Genomic DNA, 27,157 nt, shown 5'->3' with positions numbered 1-27,157 from the left:
ACTCAACAGAGTATCTACTGAATACCACTATGCTGGAATCAAAGTCTAATCACATAGTACTCTAAAACCATGAAAGAGAATGCTCGGATGAAATGAAAATAGGTTATTAGAATCTCAGTTAACCTCTCAATTTACAACAGAGGCAAATTGGAAATAATGAGAATAGTTAAATGAACAATGTAGTAATTTATAAAAAATAGAGACCTTGTTTTCCAAATTTCTGTATTTTATTACCTTTACATTCATTTTACTAGGTAAAGGGCATATTGTTCTGTACCATTAAATATATTTAAACTAGCTAATTTTTAGATAAATTTCTTTTTTTTTTTTTTTTTTTTTTTTTTTTTTTTTTTTTAATATATTTTATTGATTTTTTACAGAGAGGAAGGGAGAGAGATAGATAGTTAGAAACATCGATGGGAGAGAAACATCGACCAGCTGCCTCCTGCACATCTCCCACGGGGGGATGTGCCCGCAACCCAGGTACATGCCCTTGACCGGAATCGAACCCGGGACCTTTCAGTCCGCAGGCCAACGCTCTATCCACTGAGCCAAACCGGTCCTGGCAATTTTTAGATAAATTTCAGTGAATTATGTAACCGAATGGTCATAATTTCAAGGCACTCATTTCTTAACTGGTGGCCTGTCATTGGTGGTAGGTTCTCAGTTTCACTCCAGTGTGTCTATGTGGCAGCTGTACCAGCTCTAAGAAAAAAATTATGGGAATATATCCTGCTCTTATAAACAAAAAGCAAAAACACTAAGATACAGCATGTGAGGGAGATAGTTAGCCTTGTTAAAGTTCTGAACTGTTTGGTTGAGAGTCACAATATCTAATTCTTGCTGCATATTTCTAAAGCATTTTGTAAACATTCATTAATCCTAAATGATAATATCTGACATTCCTGAACACTGTGTCCTGGGCCCTGTGCTAAACACTTTATGTGTGCGATCTCAATTCTCACAGTAACCCTCTGAGATACTTTTATTATTTCCATTTTACAAAGGAGGAATCAGGCTCAGAGAGGGGGTAACTTGCCCAAGGTTCACCCAGCTAGTAAGAGATAGAGCCAAGATCTGAACTCCCAGCAGTCTGACACAGCCCATGTTATTAACTACAGTCCCTTTTGGCCTCCCTCAAATAAAATCAGTTGAAGCTGAGGTTAATCACCTCAAGAGCTGCAAGTCCATAGCTTTTGGGACATTTTAATAAGTTATGCCATACTCATGGCATTCCCTCGGGCAGACATAGGTTTGTCTTTACTGCCTGCTCAGCAGTACCAGTGGTGCCTGCCCAGAGGAAGTGACGTTTAGCCAATGCACAGATAGTAAATGCAGGTGAAATTCAGCTAAAAGAATTGCAGACCCCAGCTGGAGAGCTCATGTTTGAAGTCTTGTTTGTGAGCAGTTCCATTGCTTGATAACTAAAATGCTGGGACATTTCTTCATTGTCCTTTGTGGGAATTGTCTTGTACCCTTGCTGGTAAAGAGGTTGTTTAGTTGCACTTGAACTTTTTAGAAAAAAATCATTAATATACAGTATAAAAGAATTATTTCTAAAACTTTTGTGTTTTTGTTTTTTAGTTTCTGACGGATGGAATGTTGGTCAGGGAAATGATGGTTGATCCTTTGTTAACAAAATATAGGTAAATGTCTTCTTCTTATGATAACTTTCCTAAAGTTTCAGAAGTACAGTATATAAGTAGATTGAAAAGGCAGTTGTGTTAGTAGCTGAGGTTCACGTCCGTGTTCAGCTGCCCTAAAGCTTTTGTCCTTTCCTTGGCTGTTTAGACCCTTGATGTTTTTCTCAGAATTTACAGACAGAAAAGGGCAAATTAAAATCCCTGATGTTATTTGAACAATCTGTGGACTTGTCCTTTGTATCTTGCCTCTGTTACATGCCAGGATTAATAGTGTCTTCAGAGTTGCAGCACAGAACTGGACAGCATTTTGTTGAATGTAATGCTCAGAGTCCAGATAATTATACTTTCTCCCCCCTTGTGTGTCTTTATCACTCAAGGCATTAAAATTGTCCATCCAGGCTCTGGTATTCTGGGAAAGGATGTCACATTTGACTCCCTGGTACACATGCAACACAGCTGTGATCATGTGGCCCTTTGTGTTATTTTCTGCAGCTTAACAATCTTTAAGTGGTTGGCCTTGTTCCAATTTGTATGTGCTCTGTGGGGGTTATATGTTATAATTTAAAATCAGGTATTAGATCCTCTTGGAATCCAATGTGGGTTGTATAACTCTTTAAATAGAGCAATAGATACACCATTTTCTTCACCAGCATATGTTGAAGTCACCATTTTTATTATCTTAAGAGTTTCCTCCTTGTCAGAGAGGAGTTATTTGCTTTATTTTGATACAAGGTGATTGCATGGGGGCTAAATACCTAGATGTCCCTTTGGTGATCTGTATGGGTTATGGGGAGGGGACAGGGGTTGTCTGGATGCTCATAGAGATCTTCCTTCTGATTCTCAGTGCCATCATGCTAGATGAAGCCCATGAGAGGACCTTGTACACAGACATTGCCATTGGCTTGCTGAAAAAGGTATGATTTCGCTGCCAGACTTCTGTTTTTGTTTTGTTTTGTTGCCTGATTAGGAAAATAATTGTAGAAATTTGGAAAATCCAACAAAATATGAAGGAAAAAACTTTAAATCATCGTCCATAATCCTTATCCTACCCATTCAGAGAAAGTCACTGGTGGAATGTTGGTATGTTTTCTTCTCTTCTCTTTTCTGTGTTCTTTGTGTGTGTACGTGAATCATAATAGGGATTACCAGGGGTGGGCAAACTTTTTGACTCGAGGGCCACAATGGGTTCTTAAACTGAACCGGAGGGCCGGAACAAAAGCATGGATGGAGTGTTTGTGTGAACTAATGTAAATTCAAAGTAAACATCATTACATAAAAGGGTACGGTCTTTTTTTTTTTTTTTTAGTTTTATTCATTTCAAATGGGCCGGATCCGGCCCACGGGCCATAGTTTGCCCACGGCTGGATTAGACTGTATGTGCTATTTTGTGTCTTGCATATTTCTCTTAACATTATATCAAGGTCATTTTTCTGTGTCATTAAGTATTCTTTGAAGATGTTATTGTTAATGACTATATAACTGTATCTCTACCATAAAGTATTTGATTTTTCCCTTACTGCGAGGCATTTATGTTTCCAGATTTGAAGTATTTTAAATAATGTCACAGTGAGCACCCTTATAATTAAATCTGTTGCATTCCTGCTTTTTTTCTTTTATCTTTTTAAAACTTTTTATTATAGAAAGTTTCAAACATACCCCGGAGTAAAGAGAGGGTTTAATGACCCCAATATACCCATCATTTGGTTTCAATAATTATAACTCATGGCCGTTATTGTTTCTACCATACCTCCATCCTCTCTCCCGTTCCTGATTTTTTATTTAAAATTTTCTGATTGTTTTCTTTGGATAAATTCCCATCACAGGAGTCTAGAAAGTGGTGGTAGAGCAGAGCATTGATCTGGGTCACACTGCTGGGTTCAAATTCTGACTGCTGAGTTTACTCTTATCTACAATGGGGATAATACAAGTGTCTGTATGTGCGCAGTACACTTTCATATGTGGTAGCCACTAACCACCTTAGATGTAAATTGGCTAAAATAGAATAAAATAAAAAGTTCAGTACCTCAGTCGTACTGGCTATATTTTAAGGGCTCTGTAGCCACATGTGCCGAGTGGGTACAGCATGGGGTAGAACCTCTCCATACTGAGGAGAGTTCTCTAGCTCAGAGCTGCTCTTTATCATAATTTGTTATGAGGCTTAAATAAACAGTGTAAAATTCTTAGGATGGCATCTGGCCTAGGGTCACAAATAGACTGTAAGACACCTTTGTGCAAATTAGGAAAAGATGGCCCCACTGGGAGGATGTCCCCAGCCAAGTGAGGGGAGGGTGCGTTGGGTTTCAGATGCCCCGACCTCCTTAGGCAGGCATCTTTGTGCAGTGTGTACGCTACACAGCTGTACTCCAGGACCCTGGAATAGTACAGAATTCGGTGTTTGTAAGCTGCTATTATTATTTGGGTTATTATTTTATTCCTTGGTCAAAGATTTAGACTCTGATATTTATGAGGGCTTATTCTATATTACCTTCTTAGAAACAATATAGTAAGAGGGCTTATTGCACTGAATCTTTGCCAACACTAAATATTAGCATTAAAAATACATCCTTGCCAGTGTAATAGGTGAAAAAAAGAATCTCATTGTTATTATATGTATTTGCTATAGTTTATTTGAAAATTTCTCCTATGCCTGTTGATCATCTTTTTCTTCTGATAACTGTTAATATCTTTTGCCCATATTTCTATCTTGGTGTTATCGTTTATTGTTTGTTTGCTTTTAAAGTACTTTTTTATACAGGGTGGGGTTTTGTCCCAACCTGTATACACAGATTCTGACTATCCAGAGACCCAGGAAAAATGGTTTTACTTTCAGTAAATTCAAATTCAAGTCTTAAAGCTTCTTTTTACTTTCTATTAAATTGTTTTAGCTCTTTATTTTGGAAAATTTTGTACAATTGGAAAGAATAGAATAATAAACCCTATTTTAACCTATGATTTTAAGAATTATCAACTTATGGTCAGTCTTGTTTCATCTGTAAGCTCCCCCTTACCCCAAAAAATACACACACTAAATTATTATGAATTTCAGGTATCAAATTTCATCCATAAATTTTATAGTTATTATTATTATTTTTTTGATGCCTTCATTTTTAGATTCAGAAAAAGCGAGGGGATCTTCGATTGATTGTGGCTTCAGCCACTCTGGATGCAGAGGTAAGAACATTTCCCCTCTCTCCTTGTCCCCCGTAAACATTGGAATCATTGGCCATGACTGTGGGAAGTTACTTCTAGCAAGAGCTTATCTTTGGCAGAATGGCCTACCTCCCTTATGGGGCCATCTGATGACCTAGATTCCAGGGGATGAGAGGATACTCCTTTTTAGCCTGTAGGTGGAAAGCAACCTATAATTAATCGAGTTCATAATACCTACTTGTCTTGTTTCTCTACATACTGTTTCTCTTCTTACAGGCAGCTTATTTTTATTACTTTTCTTAGTACGAGGTTATATTTCTTGCATTTACTTATGGCTAGCATTTATATTTAGAATTTTTGTACAATTGAAGTTTTTACTGTACATATAATGTCCGTGTTATATGTTTTTTCATGGCTAAGTTTATATTATTATTCTCTCTTAACTAATATTTAAGTTCACACAGTGGTTCAACTCAACAAAAATTTTGACCACTTGTCATTATATATATATAAAATAAATAGGTGTTTACAGTTCAGTATGTTCAAGGTGCTGAGACAGCCAAGGAGGGAGTTCCTAACTCCAGCCGGCTCGAAGGTGTCCAGAAGCTTTCACAGAGGAGGGACATCCAGTTGGGTTTGACAGATGCACAGAAGTTTGTCAGATGGGCAGGGGTGGGAAAGGGCATCCTGAGCATGCACAGAGCACAGGGGTGTGAAACCATGTGTGCATGGATGGGGCTGGGAGTCAAGTGTAAGGTGGGAGTCTTACCTGTACGGCCTGCTATGGGGGTGATCTGCCTCTGACTTCCACTTTCTCCAGTGTTCACTACACTCCAACCCCACTGGTCCCCTTGCTGTTCTTCCAAAAACCCAAGCATGCTTCTGCTCTGGGAGGGACCCTTTTTCTACACCATTCTTTCCTCACAGGTTTTCATGGCTCCACCCTCATTTCATTCCAGTCTTGACCAGGTATTATACTCTCAGACAGGCCTTTCTTGACCACTCTGTCTAAAGTTGCTATCCAGCTTCTTATTCTGCTTATTTTTTTTCTGTTTAGCACTAACATTAGGTGTATATTGAGTGTTTGTTTATTGTGTGTCTCCCATCATGAAAAGTAAGCTCCCTGATGATTGTGGCTTTGAATGTCTTCAACAGTGTCTGGCATAATGTAGGTGCTGTGGGTTGAATGAATTTTGATTGAATAGGAGGCAATGGGAGATTAAAATGGAAAGGTTGCTAGGGATCAGATGATGGAAGGCCTTACAAGCCAACCAGAGGAGGAACTCCATCCAGCACCTGGTCGGGAGCCTTGGGAGGGTGTGAGGTATGTGACTTGATCATATTGACTTGATTCTAGGAAGAGCACTTTGGTGCTGTGTAGAAGAGACAAGAGGGTTGTGGAAATAGCAGTTAAGAGACCAGTTTTATAATCCAGTTGAAAAGGGCCTGGCCTCGCTGTGGCTTCAAGATCCAAACAACTTGGAGAGAGAAAAAACCCAGCATGGCTAAGAGAGGTGTCTGCATGTGCGCCCAGACTGCTTGCAGACCTTCTCACAAGGCCGTAGGAGTCTGGTGTCTTAAGTCTGCCCATGATGACTTCTGGGGCAAAGCACCTTGGTTGCCCTCTTTAGTTCTCATATCCTTCACCCACAATACCTGCTAGAATGCTATTTTGAGGACCATACCTGACCTCTCCTGTTACCTCCTCCGTGGCTAAGTTGCACAAAAATCTCTATTTTACATCTTATCGTCGTTACCCCCCCTTGTAAAAAGTATTCCCAACAGTTTTCGTTATGTTTGAAAACTAATGTCCGAGTCTTTTCTTAGAATGACTGTTAAATAATACTTATTGCTCATAATTGCCTTTCATAGTCTTTTGATGTGACATAGAGATTTAAAAAAATAGCTTCTTTCAGTTCTGCCTACAGTAGTTGGTATAGATGGACTTTCTGGAAGTGATTTCTTTAAGTGGGAAAGTAGAATGAATGTAGGAAATTTGTGATGCTGTGGGAATACTATGATGCAGGCATGCCAGGAGCTCAGCATTGCTTAGCTGGGCCTTTGATGGGCTAGGGCCATTCACCCCTTTATCCCTTTCTGCCCCGTGCTGGGGATGGAGGTGAAGTCTGTCTGTGTGTGTATGAGGAGAGGACCTCAGGGAGAGAATCAGTTCTGTGGGAGTGTGGGTGCATGTGGGGCGTGGTTTATGAGTTTCCATGTGAGAGTGAGTGAGGAAGAGGAATGGAGTGAGCTGAAGAGGGCGAAGGAGGAAGAACAGGAGTGGGCGTGGGTGTGGGAAAGGGTGTGGCTTAGGTAGCATTTGACCAAGAGGTCCAGGAGGTGCCAGAACTCATCTCTGGTCCCCCAGCTGCTGGATCTGTGGGTGACAGACTAATTCCAAGCCCCACTGCCTGGAGGGGTAGATGATGCCACCTGCTCTGGTTTTGCTCAGGGCCTAGGTGGCTCAGCAGTGACTGCAGCTGGGAGGCAGAGGCAAGCATGACTGGGCTGATCACATAGTTGCCTTGATTGTTTAGTTGCTTTGTTAATATAAGCCTAATTAAGCACACACTTACAGAAAACATGACCAGGTATAATTACGAAGTATTTATTGACCAGTAGTATATCACATGCTATTGTTTTTCTTTTATTTGCTTTTATCCATGTGGCAGAAAATGGGATTGCTGATTACTCCCACAGTTTTTGTCACAGGTCCAGCTACTTGGGAAGAGACTAGTTTCCATCTCCAGATTCCTGGAGAAGGAACTTGGGGTCAGCTGGGGTCATATACCCACTTGGGACTAATCTGCATGGGCCAAGGCATGTTGGACCCCGGGGTGGACATGGCTGCTGGAAGCCCACTTCTGTGCTCAGGGAAGGAAGCTGTGTCAAACTGGGAAGGCAACCCAGCAGATGTCCACATTATTTTCATTCCATTTCATAGGCTGTCCTCTTCCTTTATGTCATTTTTATGTTTCTTACTGTATGTCCATGTCAGTGCGACCCCCCCCCCCCCCTTTCAAACCTGACTCAAACTCTCTCCTTTTCCAGGTGTGTTGACCCTGTTTTACTCCTTCTGTTCTGTCCTTCTGCCTCAAAATGTATACCCTGTTGATACTATATTTATTTGCTTTCTAGCCTGTAATTGTCTGTGTGTATTTTATATTTCCAAAGATAAAAGACCTTAAAGATTAAGATCTTGTGCCTTCCAGGGAATCTAAATGAGTAGAAAAAATAAGCAAAATACCCACTCCACTCTATGCCAGCTCCACCAACAAAAGCAGGATTTTGAATCTAGGAGACCTGAGGCTACCCTTATCTTCTCAGCAAACATAAGAGGTATTCCTTTTAAAATATAGCTGAGCAACCTAAGAAGAGATGATGGGCACAGCGGCTTAAGGGGTTAAGAAACTGAGTGTCCAGGTTTTGAGTACAAGCTTATGTGTCTATGCCAAAACTAAGAAAATGATATGTAAGAAGTTCCTGAAAGTGTTAAGGTAGATTTTTCCCAATGAAATAGCAGGAATATATATATGTTGTGACCTAAATGCCACAGCTCTTTGCATTAATATAGAACCTAATGTCTCATTTTGTACAGAAACAGATCTACTTTCATGCAGAAATCAAGCATATTTCTAGAACTCAGGGTTAAATGAGCATCTCAGGGATTTACATTAGTAAGATTACTAGAATCTCTGCATAATCCTGGAGTGTGTGTGAGTCCCTATAAATAACTGAGATTGATTTTTCCAGTAACCCCATGAAGGGAACTTTAGAGAAAATTAAATTTAAATAAGTACCCGAGTATAGTGGTTGCATTTCATACCCACTACATAAGGCAAGTGCAAATGTTTTAAAATAAAACAAAAGTGGAGCCAGGAAGTGAAACTTAATATGATTGTTCCAGAATATTCCAAATCCGGATTTTATTTCAAAAGCATACAATTTTCACTTCACAGCACTGCATGCTTATTGTTTACGTGATGTATTAGTGTTTATGTTACTTTAAGTTATTACTTTGTGCTTATAATGCTTTTTTATATTACTGTAACTTATTATTCTAACTTTAAGATCTTGAATCAGTGAATAAGAATACCTCTTGTTTTGGAAGTGTAGACTACTGGAATGAAATCCAATAAATGTCATCTTCTCATTTGGAAAAAAAAAAAATCTTGTGCCTTCTCAGTTAATGCTAAATTTTATTTCTTGAAAAAGTAACTCCCCATCTTTATTCTTCAACACACATATTCCTGAGCAGCTAAGGTAGCTGCCCACTCCAACAACATTGTTAAGGCATCAACTTCCTCCCTGTTCTGCTTACCTTTCGCTCCAAAAAGCCTCTGTTGAGCCCTTCCTAAAATCTTCCTCCTCCGCTGGCAGCTCCTGGAGCTGCACCGTCTCCCCTCTCCTGCCTCCCTCATGGCTTCCCCTCAGGCTACCTTACTGGCCGCTCTTCCTTCTCCAGGCTGCCCACCTCCTTTGAGCTGGAGGTGAACTTGACTGTACTTCTGCGCTCTAGCCTGAATTGCCAGACCACCGAAACTCATAGACCTGGGGCTACCCGCCTGGCACTCGGCTTCTCTGTGGCAGTCCCTTTCTCATTGTAATCGTTCAGGCTCAGGACTTCATTGCTTGGGGATGTGATTGGGTAAGAACTCCACCCTCCCCAGCTTGCCTGGGCATGTGCTCACACTCCCTGACTGCCAGGTCCTGTCAGTCTTTACCCCTGGAATGCTTTGCTTTCAAACGGCCCTGCCCGAGTCCACGCTTTCATTCCCTCCTCTGAACTATCACAGCACCTCCCTTAAATAGTCTGCTGGCCTCCATTCTCTTATCACACCTGCCCTTCTCCAAAATGACCACCACAGCCAGGCACCCAGAGCACAGGTCTGATAATATGCCCTCCTCGCTGCCCTTCCTTGTCTAATAAAGTGCCCGTGTAGTGTGACATTTGGGCCCCTTTAGAGTGATGACACAGCCACTTACTGTGCACTCATTCTAGTCACACTTGGTTTGAACTGCACAACAGTCTTGCAGGGTAGGTAGCAGTTAGTTCATTTTGTAGACGAGAGGGCTACTCAGAGCTGAGGCTGGCCTGCCCTAAACCTTGCACTCTGTGCTCTGTCAGGGGCCCTTTACATCTTATTCTCCACTCTGCTCTCATCCTCGGAAGGGGTGTCTCTTCTTCCCGGTCATCCTTAAGGCTTAGCCCAGGGAGACTGCCCCTCCATGCTGCCTTCCCTAAGAGCCAGTCATTGACCTCGCATTCTCTTCAGTTGTAGCTTGCAGCTCTTTTCTGGTCCTTTAGTCATTCTGCCTCGGTTCATGTTGTGATTGGTTCTTTGCACACCTGCCCCCTTGGATTATTCACTCTTTTGGGGCATCAGGGGTGTCTCTTCTCACTTGCTTGTGCATCCTTCTAGCATGCCTGTGCTCTGTACGTCATAGGACACAGAAAGGCTGAAATTACTCAGGGAATTTTCCCAAAAGTAAAGTGAAGAATAGTGCCTTATGGTTCTTCATAGCACAACGTAGTTCTTTTGTTGGCACGAGGCACTTTCATAATCTGTGCTTACTCTTCTCAAACACAACTTTGAGGTTAATGTATAGTATCCCAGGTTTTGGTGGTTAAATCCAGTTTAGAAGCACTCCCCCAAGCCCATTCATTTTGTATTTGATGCAGTTCCTCAGTGTACCCCTGGGCTCCCAGATTCCAGGAGCAGGCATGGGCATGCTTAGTAAAGACACCTGGGGAAGTTAAGACAAGACTTGTGATCACATAGTTAGGCCTCCCAGGAGGATAAAAACTCATGCCCAAGCAGGCCTCAGGGGAACTGGAATATAGTTGGGGAACAGGAAGGTCATTGACATATTGACACACTCCACTTAATGGGGTGTCTGTGCCCCAGCAGCTTTCCATCTAGTGCTCACTGTCCAGCCGGTTTAGTCACTCAGCTCTTCTCAGGCTCAGCTTCTTTGTGTGTCTTGGGGCACATTCCCTAAGAGGGGAATCTTTGGTAGTGTCTCCTGTTGGCCACAGCTCTCTTTCCAGGCCTCCCTATAGACTTCCAGTCTGGTGATCAAGTGCCATTGAAGAGGATGTGGCTACCTATTTGGGAGGAACTGCTGAGAGCCACTTCTCTCAACAGGGTGCTGGGCGAGTGTCAGCAAATACAGTTTTGAAATCTAACCTTTATTATTTTTACCAAACCTTAGTAAAGAGTCTGTCATTGAAATGCGATCCCTCAAAATTGCAATAATAAACATACGGTTTTTAATAACTATTTTGCAACCCATAGTCTGTATTCTATATATCCAATTTCTACTGCCAACTCCCTGCTCTGTATTCATTTTTTGTATTATTTTCTTTTTTTCCATGGATTACTATGAATTATTTTTTTAAAGGAATGAAAAATTGATTTATTTTATTTTTTTAGAAATTTCGAGATTTCTTTAATCAAAATGAAACCAGCGACCCAACCAGGGATACATGTGTGATCCTTACAGTGGAAGGGCGGACATTTCCTGTGGATATCTTTTATCTACAAAGGTTTGATGATACTTGCTTTTTTAATGATGGTGCCTAGAAAGTTAGTCCTGTATTGTGGAATGAGAAGCAACTGCATGTCTTCCAAGGGTGATATGCCAGGCTGGTGAGGAGGGGTATATTCTGTCTCCTGTCATTATTTTGTATCTCCTGTCATTGATAGGATGTTCTGGAACCCTGCTTAATATCACTACCAAATTTAGTTTAAACTCTTTACACTAATGTGCAAGTTTTTATGAATCTAGTTAGTAGCTCGGTAGGAAAGAGCAAAGTGGTAACAAGGTTAGGGGAAGGACAGTTTGATAGTTTTTAGAACTGAGGTTTACCAGATGGCTGTCAGATTCACTCATATATCTTTAAATCATTGGTTCTCAGCTCCCTACATCCTAGCAAAAGGCCTGGTTGACAATTTTGGGAGGAGCCCTCTTGGACAGGAAGAGGGTCATTCTAATTCCTATACTGAGTCACTGGACAGACAGACAGTGGCTGATAAATACAGAGAGTTGGGGGCTTGACTTCTGAATTGTTCTGGCTGGACAGTGCATGCACCCATCAGCTCCGTCCACTCCTCAGACATGCTGCCAGTAGTCAGGAGGGAAAATGGAAAGAGTGGGACTTAGCACTGGGAATAGCCCTCTGTTTTCACTGGCCAGACATCTTTGCATGCTAAAGATAGCACATAAATTTGCATGGGTTTATTGTTTTTGTTTCTTTGCAAATAAAGCAAAAAAATCATAGTTGACATGTAATTATGAATTATTCTTAAATGTTGCATTTTAAAAAAAGAAAAAAGTGAATACTTATTTTATTTATTCATATACTGATTACTGCTGGGCAGGCCCAAACTAACTTGCATGAGATTCTGCTGCCAGATTTACCAGGGTAATGGATCTATAACTAGTGTGTATTGTAGTGATGAGTTTCACTCATATATCTTTTCAGTCCTGTTCCAGATTACATCAAAGCAACTGTAGAAACCGTGATGAAAATTCACCAGACAGAGGGAGATGGAGACATATTAGCATTTCTTACTGGCCAGGTAACTCCAATGGACCTTTTCTCTGTAATGAACAGACATGTTAAGGCAGCACCAGAATTAATACAGAAGCTGTTACTTTGCTTAGCTATTTATTTTATGTTTTATTGTATTTTGTGGTTACTTAATTGCAAAAAAAAAAAAATTGTTTGGTTTGACATCATCTACTGACTACATAGTCAGAGAGTCATTGGCTCCTGCCTGTTCTGTCTGCAGAGGGTCTAATGTATTTGAAATTTATTAGCTGATTCCAAAGTATATTACACATTCATTCCATAAGCTGTTTACTAGAATTGAATATTGCATCAGGTGCATTTATATGTGCAGGTTGCTGCTGCAGGCTTCTTTTTCAGTGACACCTTTACAGCTTATCCTCGGGATGCTAAGTGGGCACATCACTGGAAAGACAATTGAACAAGCCCAAGTGCTCACTCAGGGTTGTAACACTGTTCAGAACTACCCTCTAGCTAGAATCTTTTCCACTGTTGAGCATTTTCCACAGTTCAGTAATCTTTTCTTGAAATGTGTATAGCGATTTTATCTCCCACAGCTTGTTCATATGTATGCATTGCTTTGTTTGTCACAGTACCTCAAAGTTGAGTTAAATAGTTATTGTTCTTGTTTATTAATCTGACAGTTGCAAATTTTCACTCCACAGGCACCATTGTTGGGTAGCATTTAATTACATACCACCCCAGAGTAGAATGTGATCACACTGGAGTCATGAATCTGACCACAGTTAAAATCCTGATCCCAACTTTTGTATCTTTCATATGAAAAAGTGACTTGCTTCAACTTCAAATTGATCTTGGTTTCTTTGGTTCCTGGTTTGATGTTTTAGGAAGAGGTAGAAACTGTCGTGTCTCTGCTGATCGAGCAGGCTCGAGCACTAGGTCGGACTGGGATGAAGAGACACCTTCGGATCCTCCCCATGTATGCAGGACTGCCTTCCTTTGAGCAAATGAAAGTGTTTGAAAGGGTGTCCCGCAGTGTCCGAAAGGTGAGACTAACCCGATGACCAAGGGTGTTTGCAGACATCTATAATCATTTTGGAGCCCTTTTGCTGCGTGATGGAAAGTTTTTTGTTTTGTTTTTAACATTGAAGTGAAACTTGTTATACAGGCAGGTTTCTTTAAGAGCTCCATGTTTCTGTGCAGTATTTTGAAAAGCACACAATAAATGTGTTGCAAAGATTTCTGAACCTGCCCCACAAAAGGGTCACTCTGACAGTAATTATCAGAGCAGGTGACTTCTCCTTATCTCTTTCCTGCCTGCCTAATATTTCCCCATAACACAACACTACCTTGGCTTGTAGGACCAAGTTGGTGGATTGTGATCAGTGGGAACAATAGATATATTACTACTAGTGGTTCCTAAGCCATTGGTTTGAAGCATCATTTTGCCTGTAGTGCCAGGTTTAAGTTAATTAGTTTAAGGTGTGACCTAAAAATATTTAGCATTGAAATTGGGGTGGAGAAGGGTGTGGTGGGAAGCGTTGGTTTGAAGGAACCAGCAGGCGGCCAGTCTGCTTCCTGCTCATTGTCCTCCTGGGCCTTACCCCATTTCCCTTCCATTGGATGAGGAAGACCCAGGACTGGCCTGAAGTGGCTTGTAGTAGCTACTCATTAGCAGGTGACAAAGAATACAGTAGGTGGGAGGTGGTCTGACAATCCGCTCCTAATTTGAACCACTTGGAAGAATGTGCTCAGCCTTCCGGCCACTGGGAGGGAGCAGCTGGAATCTTCCCAGTGAAATGTGAACTGTGGCCAACCAGTCAGGAGGCCGTGGTTCCGTTCTTTAGTCACTCTGCCCTGGGATGAATTACTCAACCTCAAGGCCAGGTTTTCTCAGCTGTAAAACATAATAATAGATAGATGGTTTTATAGCCTATGTCTACTATATAAAAATGGTAGGAAGATTTTTATGAAATTATAGATATAAAAGTGCCTTTAGAAAGTTCTAAGTGCTATCTATACATGACCTGCTGCTTCAAATCCTTCGGGGCAGCTCCAGTGCACTTGGAATAAAATGCAAACAGCTCACAGTGTCCCAGAGACTGTGCATGATCTGTCCTCGCCTCCCTCCAGCCTCATCTTGTACTTACTCTGGACTCTGGCCGCACCTGCTGTTTCTCCTTTCTTTCAATTGTTTCTTCTGCCTGGATCTCCAGGGTTGGCTGCTTCTTGTTACTCACGTCTCAGCTCAAAATCATCTTTTAAAGAGATTTCCCTTGGCCATCCAATCTAAAATAGCACAGCCCATTATTATAATATATAATAAACACCTTAAATACTATGTAATGTTATATTCATGCTCTGTTGTATTTTCTTTCTCACACTAGACTCTGGGAGAACAGGGGTATTGTATTCTGTTGTTCATCATACATCCCAAGCACCTTGCACAGTGCCTGGCAAAGCACAAACCCTCAGAAAATAGCTAGAATGTGAGTGAATAAATGGGTTTTACATGCGCAGGGTGGTGATTTATCTTAGCTGTACAAAAGGCAAAAACTAACATTTGTTGAATATTTACTATGGGCCAAGTACCAGGATTAGAGCCCAACACTGGGAAGGGGGTAAATATTATTTTGATGAGGAACCATGCTCAGGAGGTTAATTAACTTATCTAACATCACATGCTCTGGAAGAATTCAAAACTAAGATATTCTGTCCCTAAAACTTATGCTTTTGCAGGATACCAAACTAAAGAACTTACTAAAAATGAAAAGAACCAAATAACTTCTATTTTTACTCTTTGTTCTGTGGGGAACTTAGGTGATAGTGGCCACCAATGTGGCAGAAACCTCCATTACAATCAGTGGAGTTGTGTATGTGATCGACTGTGGTTTCATGAAACTCCGAGCCTACAATCCCAGGACAGCTATTGAGTGCTTGGTGGTGGTCCCAGTGTCCCAGGCATCAGCCAACCAGCGAGCAGGACGTGGTGGCCGTAGCCGCTCCGGAAAATGTTATCGTCTGTATACAGGTTAGTGTGGCTTTCTTCTAAGGGTTTTTTATTTTCTGTCAGCCTCGACATTGAAGAGTATTATATTTAGCAAGACTTCACACAAAAGCCAGCCCTTCCTCACATGTCCCTCTGTAATCTGGCCCCCACCACCTTGCTCCTGTAAACGTAGTACTTCTTTGCTACTAGTCCCTATTGGCCTATTAGTGTGCTGTTTTCTTGTTCTGGAATCCCTGAACCCCCCAGTGGGGGGTCCCATCTTTAGCTCTAGTCAGAGCATCTTTGCAGAGCTAAAATAGCAAGATCTATCTCACCAACAGAAAGCAAATAATTGGTCTACTCCTGCTCTGTACTGTGCACCATGCTAGGCTCTAAAGGAGCAAAATAAATACCATCAAGACTGTTCTGGCCTTAAGGAGCCTTCTCTCCAGCTTGAAGACAGCCTTCCCTACAGACAGTGATGTCCCAGAACTGCTCTTTCTCTCTCTGCACTTCTCTTGTGTGAGGGATGGTACTAAGATTTCTCTCAATTGTTCAGACTTGGTTTTCATATCATTTGCAGTCACTTACCAGATCTCTTCTTTCCTTTTTGGTTACTGTTGCCCTTGTTCAGTCCTTGACATCATTCTTTCTTTTAGCAAATGTTTACAGAGCCAAGCACAGTGCCAGGGTTTGGAGATCTAGGGCTAGGTGAGACATGGTTTTGGCCACGTGTGGTCATTGACAGCCTGGTGATGGAGGCAGACCCACAAACAGATTGACATATTGTGTGATAGGGTTGCCATAAAGGAATGAGCATTGGAAGCAGAGATCAGAGAGTTATCCTGTTGGGGAGGACTTCGAAATCGAGTATTTGAGCCTGATTTTATTGGCAGCCCAGTAGTTATCCGCTGAAGGGCTAGCAGTGGAGATTAAATTTCAGCACACCTGGCAGAGGGAGTGGAATGCACAAGTACGTGGGCGGGGACGAAGGGGAAAAGAGTAGTCAGGGGAGGGAGGGAAAGGCAGAACCTGAGGCCAGAGATGTAGTGTCTTCCACCCCTGAAGGCACTAAGAAGGAATGGTTAGAGTGGAAAGAGAAAACCAAGGCAGGAAAAGGCATCCTGAAATTCAGGGGAGGAGAAAGTTTCAAGCTACTTAAAAAAATTGTTTTTGAGGGGAAATTTACATAATATAAAATTAACTATTTTAAACTGAGCAGTAACCACCACCTCTATCTAGTTTCAAAACAATTCCATCCCTTTAAAGTAAAACCCTTACTCATTAAGTGGTTTCCCTCCTTTCCTCCCTGCCCCCAGCCCCTGGCAACCACCAATCTTTGTTTTGTCTCTATAGATTTATCTGTTGGATATTTCAAATAAATGAGATCATACAATATGTGACTTTCTGTGTCTGGCTTTTTTCATTTAGCATAATGTTTTCCAGGTTCATCTATGTTGTATCAGTACTTCATTCTTTTTTGTAGCTGAACTAGAGGCCCAGTGCATGGATTTGTGCACCAGTGGGATCCCTCAGCTTGGCCTGCTCCCTCTTGCAATCTGGGACCCCTTGGGGGATGTTGGACTGCCAGTTTCACCCTGATCCCTGCAGGCCAGGCTGAGGGACCCCACCGGTGCACAGATCCATGCACTGGGCCTCTAGTATGCATATAAGATCTTTGGTTAATCTCTTTCCGCCCTCTCCCCTCCCTCCTTTCCCCTGAGATTCATCATTCTGTTCTATGTTTCCATGCCTATGCGTTGAGCGTCTGCCTCCTGGTAGTCAGTGTTCGTCATAGGTAATGGTCAGCAGGTTGCTTGGGCTTTTCTATATATAGATAAGCCCTAACTGTTTTGGCTCAGTGGATAGAGCTTCAGCCTGCGGACTGAGGGGTCCCGGGTTCAATTCCGGTCAAGGGCACATGTCCGGGTTGCAGGTTCGATCCCCAGTAGGGGGCGTGCAGGAGGCAGCCAATCAGTGATTCTCTCTCATCATTGATGTTTCTCTCTTTTCCTCTCCCTTCCTCTCTGAAATCAATAATATATATGTGTGTGTGTGTGTGTGTGTGTGTGTGTGTGTGTATTAGAGGCCTGGTGCACAAAAATTTGTGCACTTGGAGGGGTGTCCCTCAGCCAGGCTTGTGCCCTCTCACAGTCTGGGACCCCTTGGGGGATGACCACCTGCTGGTTTAGGCCCGCTCCCTGGGAAATTGGGCCTAAGCTGGCAGTCAGACATCACTTTGGCAGCCCAGGAGCCCTCGGAGGATGTCCACTTGCCAGCGGGGAGCAGGCCTAAACTGCAGTCTGACATCCTTAGTGCTGCTGAGGAGGCGGGAGAGGTTCCCACCACCACCACTGTACTGGCAGCTGTCAGCCTGGCTTGTGGCTGAGCAGAGCTCCCCCTGTGGGAGCACACTGACCACCAGGAGGCAGCTCCTGCATTGAGCGTCTGCCCCCTGGTGGTCAGTGTGTGTCATAGTAACCACTCATTCCCAGTCTTTCTGCTGTTAGGGTCAGTTTGCATATTACCCTTTTATTATATAGGATAGAGGCCTGGTGCACGGGTGGAGGCCGGCTAGTTTGCCCTGAAGGGTGTCCCGGATCAGGGTGGGGGTCCCACTGGGGTGCCTGGCCAGCCTGGGTGAGGGGCTGATGGCTGTTTTCAGGCTGGCCACACCCCCTTTAGGGTTGGGGGTCCCCACTGGGGTGCCTGGCCAGTCTGGGTGAGGGGCTGAGGGCCGTTTTCAGGCTGGCCAAGCCCCCCAGTGACGGAAGCTCCCAGCCTCTCCTTTTTTCTTTTCTTTTTTATTCTGGGATTTATTTACCTACTATAATGAAACTTTGTTGCCTTCAGTGGAGCTCAGAGCCAGCTCCTGCTCACTCCAGCTCCGTGGCCACAGCTGGCTGAAAGCAGGTATCTAGGGTTTATTTATCTTCTATAATTGAAACTTTGTTGCCTTCAGTAGAGCTCAGAGCTGGCCAGGAAGCTTGGCTTCCTCCATCACTGGAGCAACCAAGCCTCCTGCTCGTTTTAGCTCCGTGGCTGCCGGCCGCCATCTTGGTTGGGTTAATTTGCATATAGTTGCTCTGATGGGCTGGTGGGCGTGGCTTAAGGTGTAGCGAAGGTACGGTCAATTTGCATGTTTGTCTTTTATTAGATTAGATATATAATATATATATAGATAATATTTCACTGTGTGGATACAACACATTTTGCTTATACATTCATCAGTTGATGATTGTTTCCACCTTTTGACTATTGTGAATAATTGCCCCTATAAACATGTGTGTGCATGTACTTGTTTGAGTACCTGTTTTTAGTTCTTTTGGGTATATACCTGGGAGTAGAATTGTGGGATCATTTAATAATTCTGTGTCTTAACTTTGAGGAACTTATGTTTTTAAAAAATTTATCTTTATTTTGAAAATATTACAAATGTTCTTCCCCTCTACCCTCCATTGAGGAAATGGTTAGCCTAATGTCATGCTTCAAAGAAATCTAATAGTAGAGTACAGACTAAAGACAGGCACGTGTATTTGTCTTCCTTAGCATGAGCAGTTTTAGTAGAGGTGGGGTTGGGAAGGCCAGTCGACAGCAATGGGGTGCGTTTGACCCAGCCTCTAAGCGTTCTTGGCTAACCCATTACTAGACGAGCTTCAGAAAGCACAGCTCTGAGCATGCTGCCTGCTCAGGCCCTTAGGAGTCTCTCTGAGCTTTCCACAACTGTTCCCGGCTTACTTTCTCCTCAGTCCACCTCCCTCCCCATGCTGCATCACAGCTGCACCACACTCCTCCTGGACATGCCTTCTCTTTCCCACACCCACCTCATTCCTGTGATGCCTTTCCTTGAGCTGTTTCCTCTGCCCAGCACATCACATTCTCCGTATCCTTCACATCCTCTCTCAAATGGCACCTCCCTCATGAAGCAACCTCAGTTTTCTTTCCATGGCTGTGCTTCTTCCTTCCCTGAGTCTCCCTTTTCCTTTGGGAGGACCACTCATTGGGGCCTTGTCTCAGAGGTCACTATTTCTGGTCTTATCCCAGGCCCTTTCATATCACTGAAGCTTCTCAAAACCATTGGCCTATGGCTCCTACAGCTCCTGGCCCAATGCTTCACACTCAAGTCCTCAGTGGTGTTTAATTGGGTGTCACTCAACTCTTAGGAAGCACTAACTGCCTGTGAGTGTCTTCTCAGGGGGCTGTCCTCTTATCTGATAGTTTTGCTTCTCCCTTGGTCAGCTTGGTATTTGGAAATGTGGCTATTCTACCAAAAAGCTATCCCCAAAATGCTGTTGAAACACAAGGGCGGTATCCCATTTGGAACTTCCTCCTGTTGCCTGTAATCCAGAACCTTCCAGTTAGACCCAGGCATTTGACAGTTTGTATCAGTCACTCCAGAGAGTATTGGCTGTTTCCTCAGAGACGACTTTTATGAAGTTCTTCAGGGATAGAGCTGTTTTGGTTTGCTTTTTCTCTAGTTAACTGCAGCTTTATGGTCTCAGTGGAAATGGGGGCACTCTGTGTGAAGGAGGATGTGCACTGTTAAAATGTTGACTGATGTGGGAGGGTTTTGAGGGTGGAGCATTCTCTCTATAATCCATAAGCTTCTGAATATGAACAAAATGGATTTAATCTCTTTTCCCTCTTTCCCCCACCTTTTTGTCTAGCTTTTATAAGAAGGCCTCCCAGTCTCTTTCCCTCCCTCCCTGTTCTCCTGCCCCTCCCATCTTGGCACCTCTGTGCCTTGTGCTTTTTCCTGTGAGAAGTCACCTTTTGTTCCTGGTGGGCCAGGCATGTAAGCATTCATGAATCTACTTGGGACAGCCATTGGGATATGAGTGTGACGTGTGTGCTTGGCTCATTGATTTGAAGAGTTAGATTTGGACAGTTTTTGCTCTTCGTAAGATTTGGTCATTTATTATATTCTGGTTACTGTTTTGGTAATGTATTTTGAAATTATTCTTTGGTGTTTTTATGTACTGTTCTTGCCTTTCGACTTACTCTTTCCCAGGCAGAGGTATGGTAACTGGACACCAATAGTGATTCAGCAAATACTTGTTGCTTTGATTTAATATTTTGCTGACAAAAAACACATTCTTAAAAAAGTATCCTAAAAATAAGAGGATAAACTTCCATAATGATATATTGTTTATAAAGATATAAATTGCTTAAGTATTTAAGTAGAATGGTCTTTCTTTAACATGAAATAACCTTATATCATAATATATGCATCTGATCCGGGAATCCTAGAGCCTCTTGTTAGAGAAGGAAAACTGTCCCTTTGTCATAATGATTGCATTTGATTGTGGCATTTGATCCCAAACAGTTCTGATTTCCTATCCTCAGAGGAAGCCTTTGACAAGCTGCCTCAGTCCACCGTTCCTGAGATGCAGCGGAGCAACTTGGCACCTGTCATCCTGCAGCTGAAAGCACTGGGAATTGACAACGTCCTCAGGTTCCACTTCATGTCGGTGAGTCCTGCCTTCTGTCTGCGGCCATGGGGAGGCTGGAGGGCTCTCAGGGGAATGTCAGGACATTGTTATAGGGCATGTCAGCTTTCTTTCTTTCTCCTTTCGTTTCCTTTTCCATTTCTGTTTCCTTTCCTTCCTTTCTATTTAGCTCCTATGTTGTGTGCTTGCTTTGTACCAGACCTTGTGTAGGCTACAGGGGGAAAACAGCCAGACCAGTTCCTGTCCTTGTCCACTGGCGAACAGAGACAAGTAATGAGTTATCACAGTGCGTGTGCCCAGTGCTGGGAGAGACAAAGGCAGGGCCCCCAGCCCAGTTAGTCATGCCTGTGGTGAAATGTGCAGCTCATGGGATTTCACCAGCTCGGGAGGGGTAGCGAGATGCAGGACAGTGAGCATGTTTTAGGCCTGCATGTGAGAGTATTATGATTGGGGGAGCCAAGAGGGCTTTGATAGAGCTGCAGGGAAGGGTCTTATGGATGATTGGTCTCTGCTTATTCCCCAAGGCAGGTTTCCAGGTGTGAAATTATTGGTTCAGAGGGCCATAGTCCTTTTGTAGGTCCTTGACATGTGGCCGAGTTGCTTTACAGGTAGAAACTCCAGCAGCATAAGAATGCCCTACTCATTGTGCTCCTATCATACTATACGACTTTCTTTAGAGTTTTACTAATTTGATTGATGGTGGGGAAGGAGAAAGAAGGTAGGAAAAATACCATCTGTACTTTATTATTTTGATTTTCGTAAGATAGTTTTCAAAATAAGTTTATTGTGCACTTTATACTTTTATGTTGTTAAGCCATTTATCTCTTAGAATTAGTGTTTATTAGTGTTTTTCAGGAGTCCTTTAACTATTAAAAAATTAATCTTTGTCCACAATATTTCTTGCAAACAGTTTTTCTGTTTACTTGTATTTTACTGTTTTTAAGTTTATTATTATTTTTTAATGTGCAAACATTCTGAACATTTCCACAGTAAAGTCTTTCTGTCTTTGCCTCTATGGCTTCTGTTACTGTGCTTATGAAACTCTCATATCTAGGTCAGTTAGTTAATAAATATTCACTCATATTTTCTTGTTGAATTTTTCTGATTTGAAGACTTGCATTTTAACTCTTTGTTCTGTCCCAGCTGTATTGTTAAGTGGTATGGCAGGTCTGGATTCTTGGATAATAAAATCCCTAATGTCACACCTGTCACATAAACTAGGCAAATGAAGGAATAGAAAAATAGCACTCTTCCTCCCAAAGGAAATAATTATGGTTTATCATAAGTGTGGAGAAATTGAACCCTTTGTTTATTGGTGTATAGTACAAGAAATTATAAAGAAAAGATGAAAAGTAAATGCAAATTGAAAGCTATTAAAAACCCACATCCAAGATTAAAGGAAAACATAATGGCAACAGTGTTAGATCAACATCTCAGTAACTACATCATTTAGAATAAATGTAATGTCCACTGAAGAAAAAAGCTAAAGGAAAGGAAATAGAACAAACAGTAAACTAATGTCAGAACATGCTCTGCTTTTCTAGAAGAGAGAGAAGTGCAAATTGAAATAATTGTAAAGTCCACTTTAAGTTAATCAAATGATCAAACACAAGGAGAGATGGTAAGAGCCGGAGCTGACCCAGTTTGGGAAAGTGGTTTCATCCTGTGTTCCAGTCCTCATGAAGGCATTCCTGATACTATTTTATGAGCCAGAGCAAGGCCTGATATTTTCTCAGGGAAATTTTTCCTGGAAAAAAGTTTCAAAAAAAGACAAAAAAGTCCATGTATTATAATATTTATAGCATCACTTCGTTTTAGATTAAAAAATATAAGTGATGAAAACCATAAACTTTGGACAACTGAGAAATGAGGAAAATACATACAAATTCATCTTCATGTAGTCCCTTCTGGTTATTTCTCCCTGAAATGGTGTTTTTCACCATTGGATTTCACTATTGAAATCACAGGGTTCATATAATTTCGTATATTTTGCAGTGCTGATTACAGTAGTAAAGAACTGAAAACAACTTAGTTGCCCAGTAATAAAAAATTGCATATTTTACAAAGTATGTATGACCTTGTTGGAATGTTACTCAGCTCTCCCAAGTAATCACTGAAGTTCCTATGGGTTCAAGAAACAATGAAAACAGAAAATCAAACAGTGAGGAAAAACAGCTAAAATTATACATACCCAGTCCTTCCAACTATGTTAAAACTGTTTGCATATGATCCCAAATCAGATGAGGCCATAGAGAAATGCTGGTAAATGTAGTAGATGTGTATTTAGGTGAAAATATTATGGCTGTGAGGAGAGAGGTTTTGTTCTTTTTTGTTGATTGATAATAAATTCAAAGAGCAGAATTAAAAGGTGACTTGGTGATTGACTAGAAATAGGGTCAAAGATTGGAAGGACTCATAAAGGACCTCATTAGTTTTGTTCTGTAAGTATTCAAAATCTAGTTCAGTGCTTTGCTGTTCCTGTTGTCAGCTCTCAGTAATCTCAGGGTAAAGATCCCAGAGAGATTAGGCTCTTCCACTCAGATGCTGTGTATTTGCCTCTGTTGTAAAGTCGGATGTCATAGGCACTGAGGAAAGGCTAGTGAGTCAATTCCATGACTTAGTCAACCATGATGTGTGGAATGTCCTCTGTGTAGTGAATTAGGTCTAGTTCTTACCCTCATAAGTGTGTGTGTACAGTCATCACAACTTTTAAAAGGACAACGTTGTTCCTTGGCTGTCAGTGGGTGGGGTAGAGTGAAAAAAGTGAGACCTGGGTTTAGTTTCTGGCTTTGCCATCCATCAGCTGCCTACTTGACCCTGTTCAGATGTCTTTTACTGATTTTAATTTCTTCATCTGTAAAATTGAACTAAAACAGTGTGGTACATAAAATATGTTTGTTATGTGAATGCATTTAGACCAGCCCAGCCAGTGTTGCTCAGTGGTTGAATTTCAGTCTATGAACCAGGAGGTCATGGTTCCATTCCAGTCAGGGCTCGATCCCAGGGGGTGTGCAGAAGGCATCTGATCGATGATTCATCAATGTTTCTATCTCTCTCCCTTTCCCTTTGTCTCTCTGAAATCAATAAAAACATTTTTAAAAAAAAGAAACCACACAGTTTGAAAACTATTATAATGTTATTACCTGGCTTATTATAAATGAAGTCATTTAGCAGGAAGTAGTAATGGTGCTTGGCAGTTAGTAGATGCTCAGTAAAGATTTGTGGAAGCAAAGAAGGAGGTGAGGATCTAGATCAGACTGAAGGTCACAATATTGCTAGTAGCTTTGTTTAACTTTAGGTTAGCTGGCATTCTGTATTATTTTCAGGACTTCAAATTCAACCACATGTCAGTTACCACTTATAGGCAAGGATTGGAGCGGGCTCTGGGTGATGCAAAGATCAGTTGCCAACCAGTAGTGCAGTGTTTTGGGTAGTAGAAGATTGAGACTAGGCAGTGAAAATTAGAACTGTCTGAGGTGAGTTTAGGAAAAACAAGGAAGTAGTTCAAGGTAGTCCACTTCTGATAGAGGGAAGCATGAGGAAGGGCCTCCATGGGGAAGGTTTAATCAAGCTGAGATTAAAGACTAAGCAGTGTTAAGGATGCTGAGATGTATAGAAAGGACATGTTAAGGGACACCAGCATTATGTATAGGAGCATGGAGGTGAAGTATGGGAGGAGAGAGTGGATTAGATCTGGAAATAGTCACATTTTTATGTCTGTCACCTGAAGAAATTAATTAATTTTTATATTTTTTACAGCCCCCTCCAGCACAGTCGATGGTTCAAGCATTGGAGTTACTCTATGCCCTGGGAGGTATGCCTATCTATTATTACTAGTATATGTTCTCTGATCTGTTCACTAATATGTGATGTTAGGTTGTATTCACTTTAGGGTTCTTAGTATCTTCAGGAATGGCATTGATTCTCCCCACATAAATAATCCTCTTAAGGATTCTTAAGCTTTATAGAAATAGGAAGGTGTGATTAATAGTACATGACGTCTACTCCTGACAATGAATTAATAAAGCATATCAGTACATTAAAAGCTATTCATAACCATCAGCAGAGCCAAGCCCCCTCCTAAAGACATCCAGGAGATTTTATACCAGTATTTCAGGTGTCACCTCTCCAGACCTTTTTCTCTGTCCCTCCCCCCATCCTGAAGTCTGTGGCTCAGCCTTCGTTCCCTGTGGAGATTTGGGTAGCATCCAGTCTGAGTAAGGAAACACCTTGTTATGGGGGAATCTGTATTCTCTCATTGTTTGAAAATGTAGTATTTCCTTTAAGAGAGAGAAAATTGTCACCTAAATTCACCACCTCAGGAAATACGTATTTTTTTCTGTGAATATTGCCCCAAGTTAATGTAATATCCATTTTGGTAATATGTTTCAGTGGAGGTTTTAGATTATTTTTTTGCTTTTAACATCTTTATTGAGGTGTAAGTTACCCATTTAAAATGTACAATTCAATGGTTTTCAGTATATTCACAATATTGTGCAACCATTGCCACAAGTTTAGAATATTTAGAAAATTTTTATCACTCCAGAAAGAAATCTGTACCCATCAGCACTCACTCCTCATTCCCTCTCCCCTCCTCCTCCCAGGGTGGGTCCTGCTAATTTACTTTCTTTGTCTATAGATTTGCCTATTCTGGACATTTCATATGAATGGAATTGGAAACCACCATACATTGCTGGTGAGATGTCCACCAAAAACTTGTATACGAATGTTTATAGCAGCATTATGTATATTAGCCAAAATGAGGAAACCAACCCAAATGTCCATCACTGATGAGTAGATAAGAAAAATGTGTGGTTTACCCATACAATGGAGTATTATTCAGCAATAAAAAGAAATGAAGTATTAATATGTGCTCCAAAATAGATGAATCCTGAAAACATGCTGAATGAAAGAAGTCAATCACAAAAGACCACATATTATATGATTCCATTCATATGAAATGTCCAGAATAGGCAAATCTATCTTTCGTATTATAGCCATCCTAGTGGATAGGAAGTGGTATCTTGGGTTTTGATTTGCATTTCCCTAATGACTAATGGTGTTGGGCACCTTTATTGACTACTTGTATATCTTCTTTGGAGAAATTTTTTGCCCATGTTTAATTTTGTGGAATTGTCATTTTATTATTGAGTTGGAGGAGTTCTTTATATAGTGTGTGTACACGTTTCTTCTCAGGCCTGTAATTTGTAAATATTTCTCCCATTCTGTGGGTTGGCTTTTCACTTTATTTTTTCTTTCTTCCTTCTTAAATATATTTCCATTGATTTCAGAGAGGAAGGGAAAGGGAGAGATAGAAACATCAATGATGAGAGAGAATCATTGATAGGCTGCCTCCTTCAAATCCCCCACTGGGGATCGAGCCCACAACCCGGGCATGTGTCCCCGACTGGAATCGAACCTGGGACCCTTCAGTCCAAAGATCGACGCTCCATCCACTGAGCCAAACGAGCCAGGGATGGCTTTTCACTTTTTGCAGTACAAAAGTTTTACGTTTTGTTTGTTTGTTAATCCTCACTGGAGGATATTTTTTTCCATTGATTTTTAGAGAGAATGGCATGGATGGAAGGAGGGGTGGGGTGGCGGGGAGGAGAGAGGAAGAGAGAGAGAGAGAGAGAGAGAGAGAGAAATAGTGATGTGAGAGGGATAGAGAGATACATCGATTAGTTGCCTCCTGCACACACCCCAACTGGGGCTGAGGATCAAACCTGCAACCCAGGCATGTGCCCTTGACTGGGAATCGAACCCGTGACCCCTTGGTTTGCAGGCCAATGCTGTAACCACTTAGACACACTGGCCAGGGCAAAAATTTTAAGTAATTCAGTTGTCACTTGTGGTGTCATTGCTAAGAAACCATAGCCTAACCCACTGACATAAAAATTTTTTCCTAGGTCTTTTTTGAAGAGTTTTTAAAATAGTTTTAGTTCTGACATTTTGTGGGTTTATGATCCATTTTGAGTTAATTATTTGTATGGGGTGAGGTAGGAGTCCATCTTTTTGGACATTGTATTTATGATACTTCCCTGTGAAGGAATAACCAGTTACTGATTTAAAGATCTTCAGTGATTTAAAAGGCCTTTAGGTGGGTCTACATCAAGGCAGCCTAGAGTGAATGTGTGCCAGGGTAGGTTTCCATCTCCTGTTCTCAAGCTTGTAATAGGAACTTGAAAGCAAGGTTTCCTGGATTATCTGTAATGGGGATGGGAGAACATTGAATGCATAGAAGTTTTTCATTTGGACTAATTTTCCTTCAATCAACATAACATTTAAAATATTTTCTATTTCTTCATGGCTCTAAATTAACTGGAAAAGATAGAGGAAAACACCCAACTTAATTTAGTTTCAAGCTGAATTATCACCTTTAAAGAAT

The 27,157-nt window shown here is 41.6% G+C and overlaps 1 protein-coding gene across 2 annotated transcripts in view; it reads left to right on the top strand.

Moving 5' to 3' along the window:
• The window catches only part of DHX35 (DEAH-box helicase 35), a 63,325-nt gene that overhangs the window by 18,721 nt on the left and 17,447 nt on the right, over positions 1-27,157 (top strand). For both annotated transcript variants that reach the window (XM_070420975.1, XM_070420976.1), the window contains exons 6-14: positions 1,585-1,646; positions 2,488-2,557; positions 4,755-4,814; positions 11,231-11,343; positions 12,283-12,379; positions 13,218-13,376; positions 15,151-15,361; positions 20,666-20,790; positions 24,529-24,583. In XM_070420975.1, coding sequence (XP_070277076.1) covers positions 1,585-1,646; positions 2,488-2,557; positions 4,755-4,814; positions 11,231-11,343; positions 12,283-12,379; positions 13,218-13,376; positions 15,151-15,361; positions 20,666-20,790; positions 24,529-24,583 — 952 coding nt within the window. The remainder of the gene's footprint in view (positions 1-1,584; positions 1,647-2,487; positions 2,558-4,754; positions 4,815-11,230; positions 11,344-12,282; positions 12,380-13,217; positions 13,377-15,150; positions 15,362-20,665; positions 20,791-24,528; positions 24,584-27,157) is intronic.

Source organism: Myotis yumanensis, unplaced genomic scaffold (assembly GCF_028538775.1).
Source record: "Myotis yumanensis isolate MYYU_CA2020_CCGP unplaced genomic scaffold, mMyoYum1.0.hap1 SCAF_7, whole genome shotgun sequence".
NCBI lineage: Eukaryota > Metazoa > Chordata > Mammalia > Chiroptera > Vespertilionidae > Myotis > Myotis yumanensis.
This window is presented reverse-complemented; position numbering and strand designations above follow the sequence as displayed.